The sequence below is a fragment of the Prorops nasuta genome, unplaced genomic scaffold, assembly GCF_024137725.1.
Source record: "Prorops nasuta isolate Cenicafe-Biocafe unplaced genomic scaffold, Cenicafe_Pnas_1.2 PNAS00002, whole genome shotgun sequence".
NCBI lineage: Eukaryota > Metazoa > Arthropoda > Insecta > Hymenoptera > Bethylidae > Prorops > Prorops nasuta.
Window position 1 is genome coordinate 8,211,483 of NW_027116799.1, and position 18,119 is coordinate 8,229,601.

General features: G+C 37.9%; 2 protein-coding genes across 2 annotated transcripts; one reads left to right on the forward strand and one right to left on the reverse strand.

Annotated features, from left to right (window-relative positions):
• Positions 1 to 9,731: 9,731 nt before the first annotated feature.
• LOC136778254 (transcription initiation factor TFIID subunit 5-like) lies at positions 9,732 to 12,417 on the reverse strand. Its single transcript, XM_066734929.1, is given in 8 exon segments — positions 9,732 to 10,424; positions 10,524 to 10,815; positions 10,896 to 11,089; positions 11,164 to 11,301; positions 11,380 to 11,525; positions 11,629 to 11,748; positions 11,830 to 12,028; positions 12,104 to 12,417. Coding segments are annotated over 8 exon segments (1,347 nt in total). The 5' UTR covers positions 12,147 to 12,417; the 3' UTR covers positions 9,732 to 10,209.
• A 1,261-nt stretch (positions 12,418 to 13,678) lies between these two features.
• Positions 13,679 to 18,070, forward strand: LOC136780680 (transcription initiation factor TFIID subunit 5-like). Its single transcript, XM_066739223.1, is given in 16 exon segments — positions 13,679 to 13,704; positions 13,897 to 13,949; positions 13,952 to 14,070; positions 14,158 to 14,210; positions 14,319 to 14,367; positions 14,369 to 14,473; positions 14,565 to 14,618; positions 14,784 to 14,894; positions 16,015 to 16,117; positions 16,195 to 16,399; positions 16,481 to 16,600; positions 16,704 to 16,849; positions 16,928 to 17,065; positions 17,140 to 17,333; positions 17,411 to 17,702; positions 17,801 to 18,070. Coding segments are annotated over 16 exon segments (1,983 nt in total). The 3' UTR covers positions 18,016 to 18,070.
• Positions 18,071 to 18,119: the final 49 nt, after the last annotated feature.

Below are 18,119 nucleotides of genomic sequence, written 5' to 3' on the forward strand. Positions count from 1 at the left end.
CCTCGTACAAGGGATGACGATCGATAGAAAGCGATGATGCTCGGACACTCGTTAAATCAGGCCTTCGCACACGAGTCTCCAATTAAACAGTGGATCTCGTCATTTTCTCGCCATCGGCAGTTTTACGGCAGCGAATTTTCACCACAGCAGGGCTTTCGTCGTTGGTTTGCTAAAACTTGTTGTTGAGGGTGGAGGGGGGGGGGGGGGGAGGGGTACGATCGGGATACGTACTTTGGATGGTATCTTAGCACACGTACAACGCGTCATGGATGTAGCAGGGTGTCGCGAGTGTTGGTTGGAGGAGGCAAACGATTAACGAACAATTATTAAGAAGGGTGGCCCTTATCGTGGTAATTGCACAGAATAAATCTATACGAAGGTTGGGAACAGCGGCAAGCGACGACAGTGGCGATGCCGTAATTTTCTGGCTGGAGGAACGCCGCCTAGCATTTCCTCCACCCTGTCGTCCCTTCTTCTTGTTCTTCGAATCTCCAGCTTCTATCCCATAACCTCGCCAATGGGTTTTCTCTCATTATCCGTCAGCTTCTCGTGGGATCGCATTTTTTGCACGAAATTCAATTCTTTACTTCGTTATACCCAACATCTTATCAGTGTCTCTAAATTAACCAGTCACGCAACTCCGGTACTCTTTTTCCTCTGTTTTTCTCCTCTTTTTTTTTATATATAAAAAGCTGCTGCTTCCTTACTCGTTGAACTTTTCATATACAGTTTAATGGTAATGTCTTTTTTATTGTTTATTTATACTGTCCGATATCATTTCTCGCTGATGGTTCTTTAATAAAATTTTATGTTAGTTCTGATTATTATCATTGATATATTTGCCAGCTATTAATTAACAAAGCAATGCAGTTTTTAATAATGAAATACATATGTGGATTGCTGAGTTTTTAATTAGTTTAATTTCTAGAGTATGATTATAAAGGGTGATGTGGAGGGTCTGGTGCTAATCGTCGATCGATTTTCAGGAAACGTGGGCAGGTGGACGATTCTGCTGGAGGGTAGGAAGGAAGGAAGGAAGGAAACGAGACGTGGTCAGCGCCATTTCCGAAACGGATGCGGGGATACTGCGTGGCTTGGTGATAATTGTTTCTGTTACGCCCATGTAACTGGACAACCCGGTCGACTACACTCACACAACTATGCCAAACTATTTACCAATTCTACCAACATCTCTAATTTCTTCGTGGAATATGGCTGAACGAGCAGCCAAGCAAAATTTCACTAGTTTGCACAACAAATAATTCAATAACACAAAATTAATATCCCAGTGCCAGCTTAATACGCGAAAGGTATAGGTGTACGTGCGAAAGCTTTGGGGGAGAGTTATTTTTATTTCATATACCCCTTCGAAGAGCTGAGAATTGAATTAAACATAAGCAGAGCGAGCCGTAAATTGGAAGTATCGCTAGTACGGAAGAATTACGAGGAGTGAAAAGTTGGTGGTGAATTCTTTTATTTTGCAACATATATAAGATGTAAGATTCATGTTAATGAATTCATATAAGTTATCGTGAAACTTTTGTAATGGGGAGTGAGCGAGGCTGAAAGTGCCTCGAAGGAACAACTGTTCGACAGTCCCCAGTGCGAGTTAAAAGCAACGGAATCGTCGGCGTCTTTAATTACATGGATTAATTGCGTGGACGCGCGAACAAGAGTCCACGAAAGGTCTTTGAAAAGTCAGGTCGAAAGTCGACTAAAAAGGATAGAGAGTTGCAGGTGGGAGAGGGAGGGGGGGGGGCTAGCAGAGAAAGAGAAATCAAGAAGTTTGCAATCACTGAGGTTTAAAGTTGGTTGAATATTAAGGCGAATTCAAGACCGGAAATGATTATGACTAAATTTCCAGCCATACGACAATTGAAAATTGATCTTTCATCGAATCGCACTGGTAAATCCGCTAAATTTCACCAACAGCTTTTCAAACGCGATTCCTCCTTAATATACTTGGATATTTTTCATCCTTAGCATAATTCAGTGATTCAATTAACCTTCGTTAAAATTTCATATTACCGACATTTTTCACCTTTATTTAAGACACTTTTCAACGTCTCGCAGTGTTTTTGAAAATGAACCTTTGCGGTTTTGCATTATTTTCTCAGTGTAATCACTCTTGGGTCGACTCCCTTCAGCCCTAGCACCGGGACAATATATCTTTCCCGCTTTTATCGCGTTCCCCAATTAGATTAATGAATCGATGAATCGAGGCCCGATGGAATAAAATATTTACAAGATTTGTGCCGCTTTGTTGAAAGACCGAGAGAAATATTTCGTATAAAACTAATATTTTCGAGAACTATAAAACACAATTAAAAATGATATAATAAGAACTGCGTCAAGTTATTTTTCCTCGGCTCAGCCAATTATTAATAGCACCGATATATACAAGTATAGCTCCAAAAATAGAGCGTTAACCATTAAGGTGAAAGGTACGGAAAGTGGAGTAGGCGTTTGGCGAGGCAACGATGAGTTTGCGAAAAGTAAAGTTCAAAGCTAACATCAGAATATGAAGAAGAAGGTTTCGGGAAAGGATCAGGGACGAAGATTCAACGGTTGATGTATGTAAGATCCTCGAAAGCCTAAAGTTGCTGGATAAGCAACCCTCTTATCTCTCGTTGGCTAACCGTATCACTTTCAAAATACTTGACACCAAAATTAAATATAGTTTTTAGCTAAAATCTCTCCCTAAAGACTACGAAGAGATAAAACTCATTGATAGGAGCTTTATACGGAAAACTAGCGGTGCAATGGTTAAGAGGATATATTCGCTGTTTATCTCGTCCCAATTACGAGTAAGCGTGCGGTTAGATTCGCCTCTTTAAATAGGTTTCGTTATCACCTACAGTGATTAAGGCGTACTAGCAGGGCGTCGATCATTAAGCGAAGTATGACCGATCCGTGCGAAATCCCGGCAAATAATTAATTTCAGACGCAGTTTTGCGGAATTCCGGGGAAGCAAGGTAATGAAGCTGCATTGCGGCTCATAGAAAATAATAGCCAGGTGGAAGATAGCGTATATTACGCTGAGTGCTGTGACCACGTTACGAGTCCACTTCTCGTTATATTTCGTGCTTCATCAATGCTTTTGAATTTCGCGACTGGATCGTGCAATTTTCCCATTCCATCCTCCTCGCATTCCCCCCAATATTGATTTCGCAGGTTCGTTGCCTCGAATTCGATCCAATTCTTCCTGGATTACCGCGAATTAAAAACCATCCCTAAATCCCGTTAGCCTAGCCCTCTTTCCCCCCCCCCCCCCCCCCAACCATCCATTCTATGAAAATCTCTCTCTTTTGGTATAAAAATTTAAAGTAAATCTCTTTGGTACTTTAGACGCTAAAAATGGGATTTCTTTGAATTAGTTACTATGTAGAAAAGGAATTTTCGTTAGATTTGTTGTTCTCTTATAACCAGCCATTATATGCTATACCTACGAATATATGTGAAAATTTATTTTTTGTGTGTGAAACAAAAGCATCATTGAATGCTTAACAAACGGTGCGAGTAAATAATACGTACAACATAATATATTTATTTTGCTTGCACAGTATTGGTCGTGTCACACAGTGTTGACAAGGTCGAATCGAACTTTGAGACAAATCGAATCGAATTTGCTTAGTCGAATATACATACATGCATATGTCAGAGAAAATTCTACTCTTGCCGCATTATTGAAAGCTTTCCTTTTTCACACTAAAGTGACACAAACTTATTTTATATCTACCATCAATGATGGGCAAGTTTAATGCTTTCTTTGGAAAATGCAATTTAATAAGAGTACATAGAAAAAATAAAAAAGGAAAAGTGACTCGATGTGTTGGAGTTTGAATATTCATTATACAGGAGTAGAAAGTTTAAGTTAAAAAGTACGTATAGGCGTTAAAAAGTTAAGTTCAGTGCTTTCGCAATTAAACTTTGGAAAGTGATCGGCAACAAGATGGCGAATTTTGATCCACTATCAAGAAAATTGACGACAAGAGGCAGGAACTCGGGAAAATGCTCGGTGTCCCCATCGCATCATCGTTCAGCAGCGTTTATTTTCTTATTTATTCTGTCAGCTCCCGTAATCAATTTTTGGCTAGTTTTCTTCCGACAGCTTCAGTAAGCCATGCTATTCGCGTGTTAAGTAAGATTTTCTTCCCAGTAATTAAATGGCGGTTCAACTAAAAAAAAAAGTTAAGGAGCTCCATTTCCGTCTGTTGTATCTCAAGTCGCGATCTTCGATGCAACGTAGTTAACGACCGCTCCGTAATATATTCGGGGTAGAAAAAAGTTTCGCATTTTGTGTGTCACCGCGTTCGTTATACTCTCTGCTATAGGGCGAAATTTATTGTGGCCCCTTTTACCCATTGAGCTTTGAGGTTGCCGGGTGCAACCGCAATACTTTTGTTATCTGTATATATATATATATATGTATTCACCGTTACTTAAAGATGATAGCCCGAATGAAACATTTCTCCAACCAAAGGTTTAATAGCTTTAGAAAAGATACATGTATTTTCCGTTTTGGCGACGAATATTAATGTCGAAGCATTTGCACAAAAATTTGTCTCTTTTATCCCAAACCGATAGTTCCTTTTTATTAAAACGATCAAGTATAATACTGCAAACGATATCTTGGGAAAAAATCACAGTACAAGGTTTTCTTTCTGGAGAAATTGGATAGATGGGAGACATCACAGAAGATAAATAATCGAGCAGAGACCAAACACAAAGTAAGTATATTTAAAATATTGATTAAGCTTGGCGTATTTATCAATGTAGTGTACTTTGATGCATCGCCAGTCTCATTTTGAGTTCCTCCATTTGCCGCATAAAGTCAACATAAGTGTATACATAGGAGGGGTGGAGAAAGGCAGGCAGGCTCTCATATGAATACTTAAATAACAGCACGCTCCGCTTTAAGAGGGAATGGCTTATTGATGAGATTCGGTTTGGGTAAAAAGTTGGAATTGGTGAGAAGCTTGCCGATCGTTTGGAAAGATTTGGAGTATCCTTAGTCACGAATCTTCAAGGTGTCGTGTCGCGTGGTCGACTGGTACTGGTTGTTGGAGAGAGTGGAAAAAGGGGGCGGCAGAGCCGGTTGGCAGGCATGCAGGGGGGAGGAGTAGGGCTTTGCCGGGGAATTGTCGAGGGTTGAAAAAAGCAGGCCAAAGTAGCCTCTCGTGCTCGGCCTGGTCGCACGAGAGTCAGCGTACTCCGATTAATTATGCTCCAAGCTTAACCAAAGGTGTAACGTCAGGTGCATTAGGGGAACCTATACGTATACGCTGCGGATGGAGAGAGTCGAGGTTGCAAGCTCGCCTGCACCCTTTCTCGCTCGCCGCTCGCCGCTCGCTGCAATCGCTCGATCCGACATTCGACCCGATCCGGGCTTCGCAGAATAAGTCTTCAAAGAATATATTACGTATAAGAATAAATAAGAATTTTATAAGCAAACTTACGATTATTCGCGAGGAAAGAATCGAAGCTTGCAGAGGAAGAGGTTTTGCGTAAATTTCGAAACAGCGATGAAGTTGTAGTACGTAAAATAGTCAAGGACTCATTATATAATTTGCAGGATGCTCGAATGCACGCTGCTGCCAGCAGCAAGATGACCTTTCAGTTTTCGTCAAGTAGACGTTTGAGCAGCGATAAAAGTATAAATTTCGCCCTAGGACGTCGTCGTAAAGATGACATCATTTAATAAGCTCGCCGTTAAGCCTCGACGTTCCCTCGCTTGTATCGCGCAGATTTGTTTTATATATAAGAGCAAACGACGTAAAATCGGCCAAGCGTCGGTGGTAAAAGTTGAGAAGGCGAAATCTAGAATCTTTCCGAGGAAAGAACCTAGATTATATCAAGCCATCGCTCAGTTTTTAGTCACGCCATCTGTCTTCTCGCGCGATTCGTGATTCTTATAGCTACCTGAAACACGATGATAAATGTCGCTGATATTTTAGAATGTTTCGGATGTCTCGTAGATTTTCTCAATTTTCCGCAACACCTGATATCGGCCACGGACCACGATTTAACCGCTCCGACATATTTCATAAATTCTCCGAATGTTTCTGCACGGTAATTTAACGCGTTACGATTTTCTTTTTACGTCCACCGCCCGCGTGCATGGCCACTTGTCATTGGAAGTAAACTATTTCTTACAGGGCCTTATCGTTGCTCGCTGAAAATCGCGCTTATGCTATACGCTCGTTATCGAAATGGCTAAGATTTAGCGAGCTTTCGTCTGGATGGAGAGAAAGGGTGGTGAAAAAGTTGGCGGCGGTATATACCGAGGAACGCCAACTCAGCAGCAGCACCGATGGCTCCAAACTCACATAAAGATTAGAGAGATTTAATCGGTGCTCGTAAAGGAGCGCGATACGAGTTACGCGGATGCTCGCTGAACGTTGCTAAAATGTTCCAGCGACTGGATTGTCGCAAGGCCGGGATGTCCTTTAAACATCACGTTTATAATGTATCTGACAGAGAGAGAGAGAGAGAGAGAGAGAGAGCAATGACCGCTTCGCGGGAAATTATTCATGACTCGTTAGAGTTTAATTTGCTGCATACGTGAATTATACTAGTGAGGACAAGTCGAATTTTGTGGAAATACACGACGAGTCAAACTCGTATAGATTTTTCTTTGGCACTGCTGCAACAAAGAATATTCTCCATTTTGAAGAGAATCTGTAAAATTACCCTCTCTGCACTTTGAGTGATTCAAGAGGGATGATTATTCGTAAGTGTGGCAGGATCTGATAATAGGTTTGCATTTTTGTGGTTACTCCATGCAAATTATTATCGTGGATTGGATTGATTGGCTATGGGGTGTCCATACGTGGAAACATAATGCATGTATCTAGGTACATGGGCTCTTTGGGGGAAAGGGGAAAAGTGTGTATGTGTTAATGCGTGTGTATAGGTGTGCGTGGTGCATAAATCAATCGACCGGTGGGAGAGAACGTTAAGCACATACGCGGACTGAGCCGCAAACGATTCGATTATTCGCGTTCGATATCCAAAAGGAACGAGCTTACGTGACTATTTAACCTGATTCGCGAGGGTGATTAGCTCCCTTCGTTGCCTCGAGAGGCACGTTTCGCGGTTCGGCAATGCGAACACCTCGTTTTCGTCATTGCCTTGCTATTACCACGCGTATCGTCCTCTCTTCCGCAGTTATATCCGCTCTTATATTCTCTCACCCAACTCGCCCTAATTATTTTCCTCGAATCCACCGCGTTCTCTAATTTTTCAGATAACAGAATTTCATCAATCGAGTGTGGAGCGTTGGAACCTATGCTATATAACGATCGAATCGTCCCTTTGCACAAAAACCAAAATTGCTTCTGTTACCTGTGTACCGATGGTCAGTTAAAATTGATCAAAGAGGACATATACGTTAACGTCTTTGCCTCACTGGACTCTAATAATCTTGCTTTGAAGATAGAGGATATTTTATCGATTCGTTTCGACGCCGCTTCCGCACGGGAGCGAATGCAGTTTAGGGTATTAAGAGCGACTACGACATAAAAATACGCTTTATACAAGCTTTGCAGAAAACTAACCTTACCTTGACGCATTTTTATGTGCTTGGCTAAACAGGACAAATCTGGACGAAGCTTACTTTTTACGACGTTTCGTAAAACGCAGTGGCACACACAGTAGTGTTTCTCCGCTGAACGTCGAGTCTCGTTATTTCGCTCGAATCAATCAATATAGAACTTTGAGTCGCTCGCTCGGCGGTATATCTTATCGGTCGGCGAATCGAGAAGCCGTATAAAGGAATTTTACAGGTAACCTCAGACCGTACCGGGGACAAATTTGACAAGGAGTCAGGTTTTTCGAGGGCTTCCCCGATTCGACCACTAAGATATTTATATACGTTTAACTAAACCATAATACGTCAAATGGTCTTGTTTAACCTGATTATGGGGTATATCGATGAGAACCTCCTCCAGTTGTTCCACGACTGGGGAGTCTGCAGATTCCTCGGTAATTCCGCAAAAGTGACACGGTCTGGCGTCCTCGATCCTGTCGAAACCAAATCTTTTCTTCGATTTATCCCTCGCATTTTTCAGCGAGTCACCCTTCACGGATTTCCACCAGTTCGCCATGTTCTTGGACGATTGCCGACATTCCTGGCAAATTTCAGACCGTCCTCCCAGAAATGGCCACTGGCTACGTAAATTTTGTACATCGGACCTGTTGCGTACATCCCTGTTCGCACGCGATTCGTTTCATCATAATTTCCAGATTGCGATCGCTCTCTAAAAAGCCCTGCAAATAATCATAATAATAATGATGAAAATATGCAAGAAGCATGAGAAAACAGTGCAGCGAAAAGTCTGCACAAGTACGGTTTCCACTTCATGGAGTGCGATCAAAGAAATTGTTTGGATGTTAAAAAAATAACTGGAGCTAAAAGAGGGAAAAATAATTAGTTTATCACTGAAATATATTTTCAAAGAGTTCAAAAATGGGCATTCTTTCGTGCAAAAAACATTAGGTTCCACGCGGGGATGGCTCTTGGGTCTCGCGTTTCACAGAAGCATCGCGTTAGTTTTAAATACTTCGTTATCTTGAGATTACACAGTGTGTATAGCGCGGAGCTTTTTCATTTTGCGAGCTTTGGACGTATTAAGTCCCGCATGCAGGTATCCGTTGGCCACAACAGTGGTTAACAGGGATATCGAAATAACGAATATCTCGGTAGCTGCGTATTAGTTACGGCAAATAATTTTATCCTCGTGGAAAGTGTATAGAAGAGATTCGAAAGAGAGCGAGAATGGAATGAGGGAGGGGGGGGGGGGGTGAGGGGTTAGACTCCTCTGGTTGGATGGATAAGTTTATTTCGAAATTTGGTAGAAAGTCGACGATACAACCGCATACACGCGGAGCGCATCGATCCTATTTCCTATACTCGGGGCGTAGCAAATTGGGATTTGGTTTGTTAAAGTGGCGAGGACTGCAGTGTAACGCCATTCGGGCCCTGCGGATAGCTCGAACGCGGAATCGAATAGATTCGGATTTCATCCAATTATCGACCGTAGCAGAAGAGACGTTGCTTCAGCATCGTCAGTCTTCCAGGTTTTATGTAACTCGAATCTGCACGACTGATGAAGTCTCGTTATATTTTTCCTTCATTATTTCCCTTTTTATTTATATTGATTTCTTGACTCGTGCTTGCTTTCCCGCGGCAAAATGGCAAATGCAAAATCCGCTTTTCACCCATAGACGAGCGTGATCTCGCGATTTAGGGATTGGGGTGGAGAAATGAGGCCGCGAAGATTGCTACAAATCCTTTGGCTTTTCAAATGATGAAATCGACATTTCGACTTATCGAATTTCGAGAGGTCGGGCTATTGGGAGCTAGCCGAGCTAGGCGGCATTTTTCGCGCTCGCGCGACTTGAAAGGAGCGACAAAGGCCTTTAAGGGTTCGGCTGAAGGGTCGTTGCTTTCCGATGCTAGAGGGATATTGATTTTTCTGTCGGTATTCTTTATCTAATATGATATTGTTAGCTGCAAGCTCGGTGACTCTCAATTCGAATACCGTTTCGGTAAGTACACTGTACCAAATTGATTCATGGGCATTTCAGCTAACTTCGATCCGTGCTTCTCTGGCCTATGTATCTGCCATCTCTGCAGCAATCTCCTCGGAGTCAAGTCCAGTCAAGTTACACATTCTTATATTTCTTATAGGTATATAAATCATGTTTGTTTCAATAGGATTCACCATCTATTTATTTACTTTCTTTTTTTATTACAAATGAACAAATTGTCACACCCAAAGACCATTTTCCTCTAATAATCGTTCAAATCGGATATATATTTTAGAAGAGACAATTTTGACACAAAATAAAAGAGTATCCACTTAGGCTACCGTGCTACCCGTAAATTTGCTAAACAGCCGTAATCAACCGCTTTCGCTCTCTTATATCGAAATTAAAGTACACACTCACATGACTTGAAATACAATGGTCATTTGCTCCTTTTCACAATTTTAAAGAACGATCACTTTTTTTACAATAATCTCCTTTGGCTATTCAATCATTGTCTTAGTTGAATTTAATGAAAGATAATACAATCGATTAAATTCAACCATTTCCAATATATCAAAAAGAATCAAAATATTAAAGTTAGAAAGCAAATGTCTCGATTGAAAGCTATTTTATCGAAGCCAGTATAAATGTTTAAGTAAAAGTTACGAGTTCATACTATGTTACTTCAAACATTCCAACACCCATAAGTAAATTCCTTCTAGAAAAATCTAACGATAGGATTGGAAAATTTTTCGTAGCGAAACTTCTTAACAAATATGAATGTGCATTAGTTTCCGAATCTGGTTTGCGAGATACATTGACATCTACTAAACTCATTTCCTGTGTTAATTTAGTAAAATCCCACAATTTAAAAGTGCAATTGAGTGATCCTGTTGAAAAATTGGTTTAAATTATAATTTATTTTTAAATTTTCTCTTAAGACTTTTTTCTATTAAAGGAGTAAAAGATACAGATAAAAAATGAACTACCTGACACTAAGATATTGCCATCTCTACTGAAAGACAAAGAGTGAACAGTTCCTGTATGACTTGATAGTGCAGCGACTAGATAGCCATGTGCAAGATCCCATATAAGAACGCGATTAACCGCACCAGCAGATACTAAAAATCTACCTTCTGCTGAAAAGACGAGAGAATAGATCGGAGCTTTATGCCCTGTCATTAACCTTACTTGACCACTGCCCACACAATCCCATAATCTAACTGTCATGTCGCTGGAACCAGTAGCTACATAATTTGAATTTGGATGAAATTGAATTACCTGAGTAACAAGTCTTAATCTCATAAATTTATATTGAAAGCTAACTAAGCTATAAGACTCTTTGTTAATAATTTTCTTACATCAATGTCTGAATAATGTCTGGCAAATATTCAATGTGGTTGATGAGAAGCAGTAGCCCAGAGCCTTGCAGTTTTATCATAAGACACAGTAGTGAAATAATCACCATGTAGTGAAAACTTTGGACACCAAACTGGGAATAAATCGCCTTTGTAACAAACAATGCATGTCCATGTTTGCAGAGACCATAGCCTTACTACAGCAAATAAAATTTGAAGATATTTAAAAGTACACAGCAATTATTATAAATTTATTAAATATTAATAATACCTGTTGTATCTTCTGATGAAGATAGTAAAAGATTTCTATCTGGACTAAATGAAAGGCTGTAAACTGGTCCATTGTGCCCAAATAATGATCTTGAACTTTCAGCTGTCCTTTCATCCATCATTCTTACAATTACATCATCTGTAATAAATATTATTATTAGAGTGAGACTTGATTTTCTCTATCACTTAGTAAGTTCATGTGTGTTTACTGAATTACCAGCTTGTTTATCAATATCTCGTAATTCCTCTCCATTCTTCATTACCCTTAACTTCTGAGGAACTAAACTCCACACTTTTATGGCAGAATAATTGAAGCCTATAGCAAGTAAACTAGAATCTTCTGCTACTTCGGCTGCAGTAACACTAAATATTTTTTTATAATTGTTTAATTGGCCTAAACTTTTCGGTTAATATTAATCACACAGAAATAGTTAATTAAATGACAAAAATACAATCTTGTATATACCTGTGTACCGCATTTAACAATGTATAAAAACATATTGAAGGTAGTGTATCAGGTCCTAATACCACTTTTTTTGAACCTTCTCTCAACGCTTTAACTTTTTCCAGTTTCTCAGCAGCATTTCTGTGATACATTTGTTATCAGAAAGTAATATATTACAAAACCTTTTTTATTTATTCTAATTACATATATTGCAAAACTTACAAATGCGGTAAAGGCATTCTACCCACAGGTGGCGCATTTGGGTCAGATTTGTTTTTTTTCGAAAATAAAGGATCTTTTCTTATTTTTTTTTTCTTTGGTTTATCACCACCTACATCAGGTGCATCATCTTCTACAGTAGGAGGTACATACTGAATATCCGGTTCCTTTAAAAAACCATAATAAACTCTTGGTTTGTTGTCTGCAAGAAGGTATTTAGTTAACTAATATAAACAGTACATTTAATTAAAAAATGGCCAAAGTAATTTAATATTACCTTTTCTTGTTGCCTCAAGTACTGTAGCACCTAAGGTAGCCATCTGAACTCTTTTTCCAGGACACTGTCCTCTTTTATTAAGCTTACGGGGACGTTCGGGGGGACTTTAAAATTCATCCGGGATTTCCAAATCGTCCGAAAAAGTTATTTTTTCTATTTCGCCATTACCCGTAAAAGAATGATCAATTATATATATTCCTATAAACTATTGAATATGTAGGAGGTCGGAGGTGTGTTGGTGTAAGCGGCTCAGGAATTTAGGATCTCGGGGCGCCTCGCTCTGGCGCTCCCCTCGTCCCTGACTCCATTTTCCAATTTCCACTCTCCCCATTTTAACAAAACGCCGCTAGATGGCCACCTAGCAAAGCGATCTCGCTCATGATGAGTTGTTGCCCGCATGGTAATTAAGTGCGCCAGCCGCATCAACCAGGTGGCTCTCGAACTGCTAGATTGACCAGATGCTTAGGAGCACAAACACAAAATAACAACGAACCACTACAAATCAACTTTTAAATACACTATACTCATAATTGTAGAATTCGACTTACAATATTGAAATGTAAATATTAGTCTAGATGATTGTTGTTTTGTTCGCATTGACGATTAACTCAATAATCAATCAAAATACAGCGAAATAAGTGAAAATTCGTGAAAAACGTCAGTGCATAGTTCGCGTGGTGTATTCATATTGTGAATTTGAACATTTCTCAATTTATAATTGAACAATCTCTTAAAATACAATGGAATGGATCCTATCTTGAATAGCACTCTTTGTATTCTCAGTGCTGTTAACCCTGTAGACAAAAAATTGCGGTAATGGGTAAGAAAGTGTCGCCGTCCCTAATCCACTAGGATTATCTTAATATCTATTGTAGTTTTCTTTATCAATTGAAGAAGTCGACAAAAATTTGATAGAAGTCATACTTAAATTTTAAAGCTGTGCTAAAAAGTTGTTTTTTAAAATAATGACTTTAATTTAGTTCATACGATAACTATAAGTCTACAGAATTAAATGCCGTTTTGTTTTTCAATTTCAGATGCTGCAAAGAATCGGAATCATGTCAGCCATAAAACTTTGTTTGTTATACCTATATATCTTTCGAACACGGCAAATAATCTTTCTTTTGAAATTAAAACTTGAAAATATACAGGATGACTATTGAAATGTCAATAATCGTTATATAAAAATTTCAAGTCCATGCGTTTCATTAATAATTAGAAAAAAAATATTGAAAATAGCGTAAAAATAACATCATCAAATGGTACGACCCCCTTAATATTAATTCAGAAAAGGCAGCTTAAAATCGACATTTTGGAGTCAGCTTGAAGTCAGATCTATAAAATCTGCTTAAAGCTGACGTTTTTGGAGTCGACTTTAAAAAGTCAACTTTATGATGACAATTCATAGTCAACGTAACGTCAACTTAGAAAAGTCAGCTTAATCTCGACTTTTAGTCAAGTGTGCTGTTAGGGTAAAGTATTCCAAAATGGAAACATAAAAATACAATTCCCATAAAGCACCAAATGTATTAAAGACATCTTTTATGTGTTTTTTGTCAATTGGATCACTAAAAGATGTCTATAAAACAACTTTTAGTGAAGTGTACTGTATGGGAATGTTAGGTGTTTTGCAGCTGCTTAAAACAAATTTAAAGGTATGCCTTATAAATTAAGTGACAGTTAAATACCGAGATCTAAACCCAAATTTGTCATTTAAGAATAGTGTTCAATCTCTTTTTACACGCTATTTAAAGGAAATAAAAGATCTTATTTTATAATTTTGAGTACTGAAGAATCGGTAGAAAAGTAGCGAACCTTCCAAATATTTCACCAGATGAGGCACAACAACCAACTCTGAGGTTAGCAGCATACTTTCAGCGTATAAAAGTGAAGGAGATCCAGTACTTTATGAAAAAGCTTACAGCGAATTAAAAAAATTTGTAGAAGAGTCTTTAGATATCTACAAGGTAAACTAATATTTCGTTTAATTTTCTGTAATAAGATTCACAGTATAATACTGTAACACAATCTATTTTCATTTGTTACCACAATACAATGAATTGGGTACAATATTATATCCTGTTTTGGTACACATGTACTTGGAGCTACCTATACAGCACCAATTAACATAAAGACATCTTTTAGGCGTCTTTTAGTCAATTGGATGACTAAAAAGTGCCTATAAGACAACTTTTAGTCAAGTGTGCTGTATGGAAGTTTACAATAATCATTCTGAAGAAGCTAAACAGCTTATGGAAAAATTTGGATCCACAGTCCACACTCGACGAATCTTATCAGAATGATTTCAAACGTCTTTTGAATGTAACAATGATCCGATATGGTCCCCTGAAAAGTGCAAAGAGGGAGAAGGTTGTTTTAAAGGAAAAAAGGCGGTTTATAATGTTAATAAATTAAAACAAAAGTATAGAACAAAATGTTATTAATAAAGATATGCCCGTAGGCTGTAAGGAGTATAGAGAGAAGTGACGACGCGTCAAAAGGATGCTCAGTAGAGGTAAAAGTGTAAGAGAAAAAAAGCTTAATGGAGCTAAACTCCAAAGAGTACTCAGGAGAGCGAACTATGACCATAGCAATATCTAAATCCTTGAAAAGACATTTATTAATATTCATTGTACAATTGAAATATGAAAATGTTATGTGGTGATTAACTGTGTGATAGTCAATATTTCCTTCAACGAACCGAAATTTATTTTTTTTTAATGATTTGGGGAAAAAAGTATCAATTTTTTATTATGATGCTTCATCTTTACAACCTTTTTTATGTTTATTGGTATTTATATGCTCATTAATATCATAAAATCCCTTATTTGCAATCGATATTGTTGATGAACATAAATTACAAAACACTTCCTAATTATATTTTCCTCGTTTCATGAATGGATTTGTTTTTCCAAATCATCGTTAAAAACGCACATTCATTTTGGCATCTTATGTTAAATTATTTTTTACTTTTGCTCAACACTTACGAAATTTATGTAAATTCACGCACCTATAATATTTTATTTATTTCTGAACTAAATTATACGATCCTCCTGCTATGACGGACGATACTTGTAGTCCAACCATTCTGGGTCTGTTTAGATACTTTAGATCCAGACTGGCTTTGCTATAGTAGAGTCTCTGAACAGAGAACAATCAAAATATAGCATAGCTGCATGCAGATTCACGGAAAATACGAACTGTTTAACTCAATAAATGTTATGATGTATTATTATGTATACGTTGTATACTTTTGCCTCACACTGTAATTATTTTCAAAAGTTTCGTCTTTCATTCTTGTATCTTTAGAATTATATAAATATGAAAAACATATGTGAGATAATTGACCCGGCATGGTTTTAAAATATTGAAAAGGGGATAGGATGGGATGAATGAGACTACGATTCCTGGAAGAATCGCAGAAGGGTAAAAAAAGAATATGAGGCACAGGAACCAGTGTGCTGAATTGTAGCAGTTCGAGCGAGAGCCATCAGCCACCTGGTTGGTGCGGCTGCCGCACTTAAGTATCATGCGGGCGACAACTCATGAGCGAGATCGCTCAGCTAGGCGGCCATCTAACGACGTTGTGTCAAAATAGGAAGTGTGGAGCAGGGAGTGTCGGAGCGAGGTAGCACGAGAATCCTGAACCGCTCAAACCAAACACACTTCCGATCTCCTACAATATTCAATAGTTTATAGGAATATATTTCAATATATATGTATGTATTGATCATTCTTTTACGGGTAATGGCGAATTAGAAAAAATAACTTTTTCGGGTGATTTAAAAATCCCCCGAACGTCACCGTAAGCTTAATAAAAGAGGACAATGGACCGGTTCCACAAGCCTTGTTTAAACTGGATTAAATTAATTATGCTATATTCTATGTCACATAAAATATAGCAAAATTAACTTAATCCAGATCAAAAAAGGCTTGTGGAACCGGGCCAGTGTCTTGGGTACCGAGTTCAGATGGCTACCCTAGGTGCTACAGTACTTGAGGCAACAAGAGAAGGCAATATTAAATTATTATAGTGTCATTGTTTAATTAAATGTACTGTATACATTAGTTAACTAAGTACCTTCTTGCAGACAACAAAGCAAAAGTTTATTACGGTCTTCTAAAGGAACCTGATATTCAGTATATACCTACTACTGAAGAAGAAGAAGATGATGCACCTGATGTAAATGGTGATAAACCAAAGAAAAAAAAAATAAGAAAAGATCCTTTATTTTCGAAAAAAAACAAATCTGACCCAAATGCGCCACCTGTGGGTAGAATGCCTTTACCGCATTTGTAAGTTTTGCAATATATGTAATTAGAATAAATAAAAAATGTTTTGTAATATATTACTTTCTGATAACAAATGTATCACAGAAATGCTGCTGAGAAACTGGAAAAAGTTAAAGCGTTGAGAGAAGGTTCAAAAAAAGTGGTATTAGGACCTGATACACTACCTTCAATATGTTTTTATACATTGTTAAATGCGGTACACAGGTATATACAAGATTGTATTTTTGTCATTTAATTAACTATTTCTGTGTGATTAATATTAACCGAAAAGTTTAGGCCAATTAAACAATTATAAAAAAATATTTAGTGTTACTGCAGCCGAAGTAGCAGAAGATTCTAGTTTACTTGCTATAGGCTTCAATTATTCTGCCATAAAAGTGTGGAGTTTAGTTCCTCAGAAGTTAAGGGTAATGAAGAATGGAGAGGAATTACGAGATATTGATAAACAAGCTGGTAATTCAGTAAACACACATGAACTTACTAAGTGATAGAGAAAATCAAGTCTCACTCTAATAATAATATTTATTACAGATGATGTAATTGTAAGAATGATGGATGAAAGGACAGCTGAAAGTTCAAGATCATTATTTGGGCACAATGGACCAGTTTACAGCCTTTCATTTAGTCCAGATAGAAATCTTTTACTATCTTCATCAGAAGATACAACAGGTATTATTAATATTTAATAAATTTATAATAATTGCTGTGTACTTTTAAATATCTTCAAATTTTATTTGTTGTAGTAAGGCTATGGTCTCTACACACATGGACATGCGTTGTTTGTTATAAAGGTCATTTATTCCCAGTTTGGTGTGCAAAGTTTTCACCACATGGTTATTATTTCGCTACTGCATCTCATGATAAAACTGCAAGGCTCTGGGCTACTGCTTCTCATCAGCCACTTCGAATATTTGCCGGCCATTATTCAGATGTTGATGTAAGAAAGTTATTAACAAAGTCTTTTAGCTAGATAGCTTTCAATATAAATTTATGAGATTAAAACTTGTTACTTAGGTAATTCAATTTCATCCGAATTCAAATTATGTAGCTACTGGCTCCAGCGACATGACAGTTAGATTATGGGATTGTGTGGGCGGTGGTCAAGTAAGGTTAATGACAGGGCATAAAGCTCCGATCTATTCGCTCGCCTTTTCAGCAGAAGGTAGATTTTTAGTATCTGCTGGTGCGGACAATCGCGTTCTTATATGGGATCTTGCACATGGCTATCTAGTCGCTGCACTATCAAGTCATACAGGAACTGTTCACTCTTTGTCTTTCAGTAGAGATGGCAATATCTTAGTGTCAGGTAGTTCATTTTTATCTGTATCTTTTACTCCTTTAATAGAAAAAAGTCTTAAGAGAAAATTTAAAAATAGATTACAATTTAAACAAATTTTTCAACAGGATCACACGATTGCACAATTAAATTGTGGGATTTTACTAAATTAATACAGGAAATGAGTTTAGTAGACGTCTATGTATCTCGCAAACCAGATTTGGAAACTAATGCAGATTCATTTTTGTTAGGAAGTTACGCTACAAAAAATTCTCCAATCCTAACGTTACATTTTTCTAGAAGGAATTTACTTATGGGTGTTGGAGTTTTTGAAGCAACATAGTATGAACTTGTAACTTTTACTTAAACATTTATACTGACTTTAATAAAAAAGCTTTCAATCAAAAAATTTGCTTTCTAACTTAATTATTTTGTTTCTTTTTGATA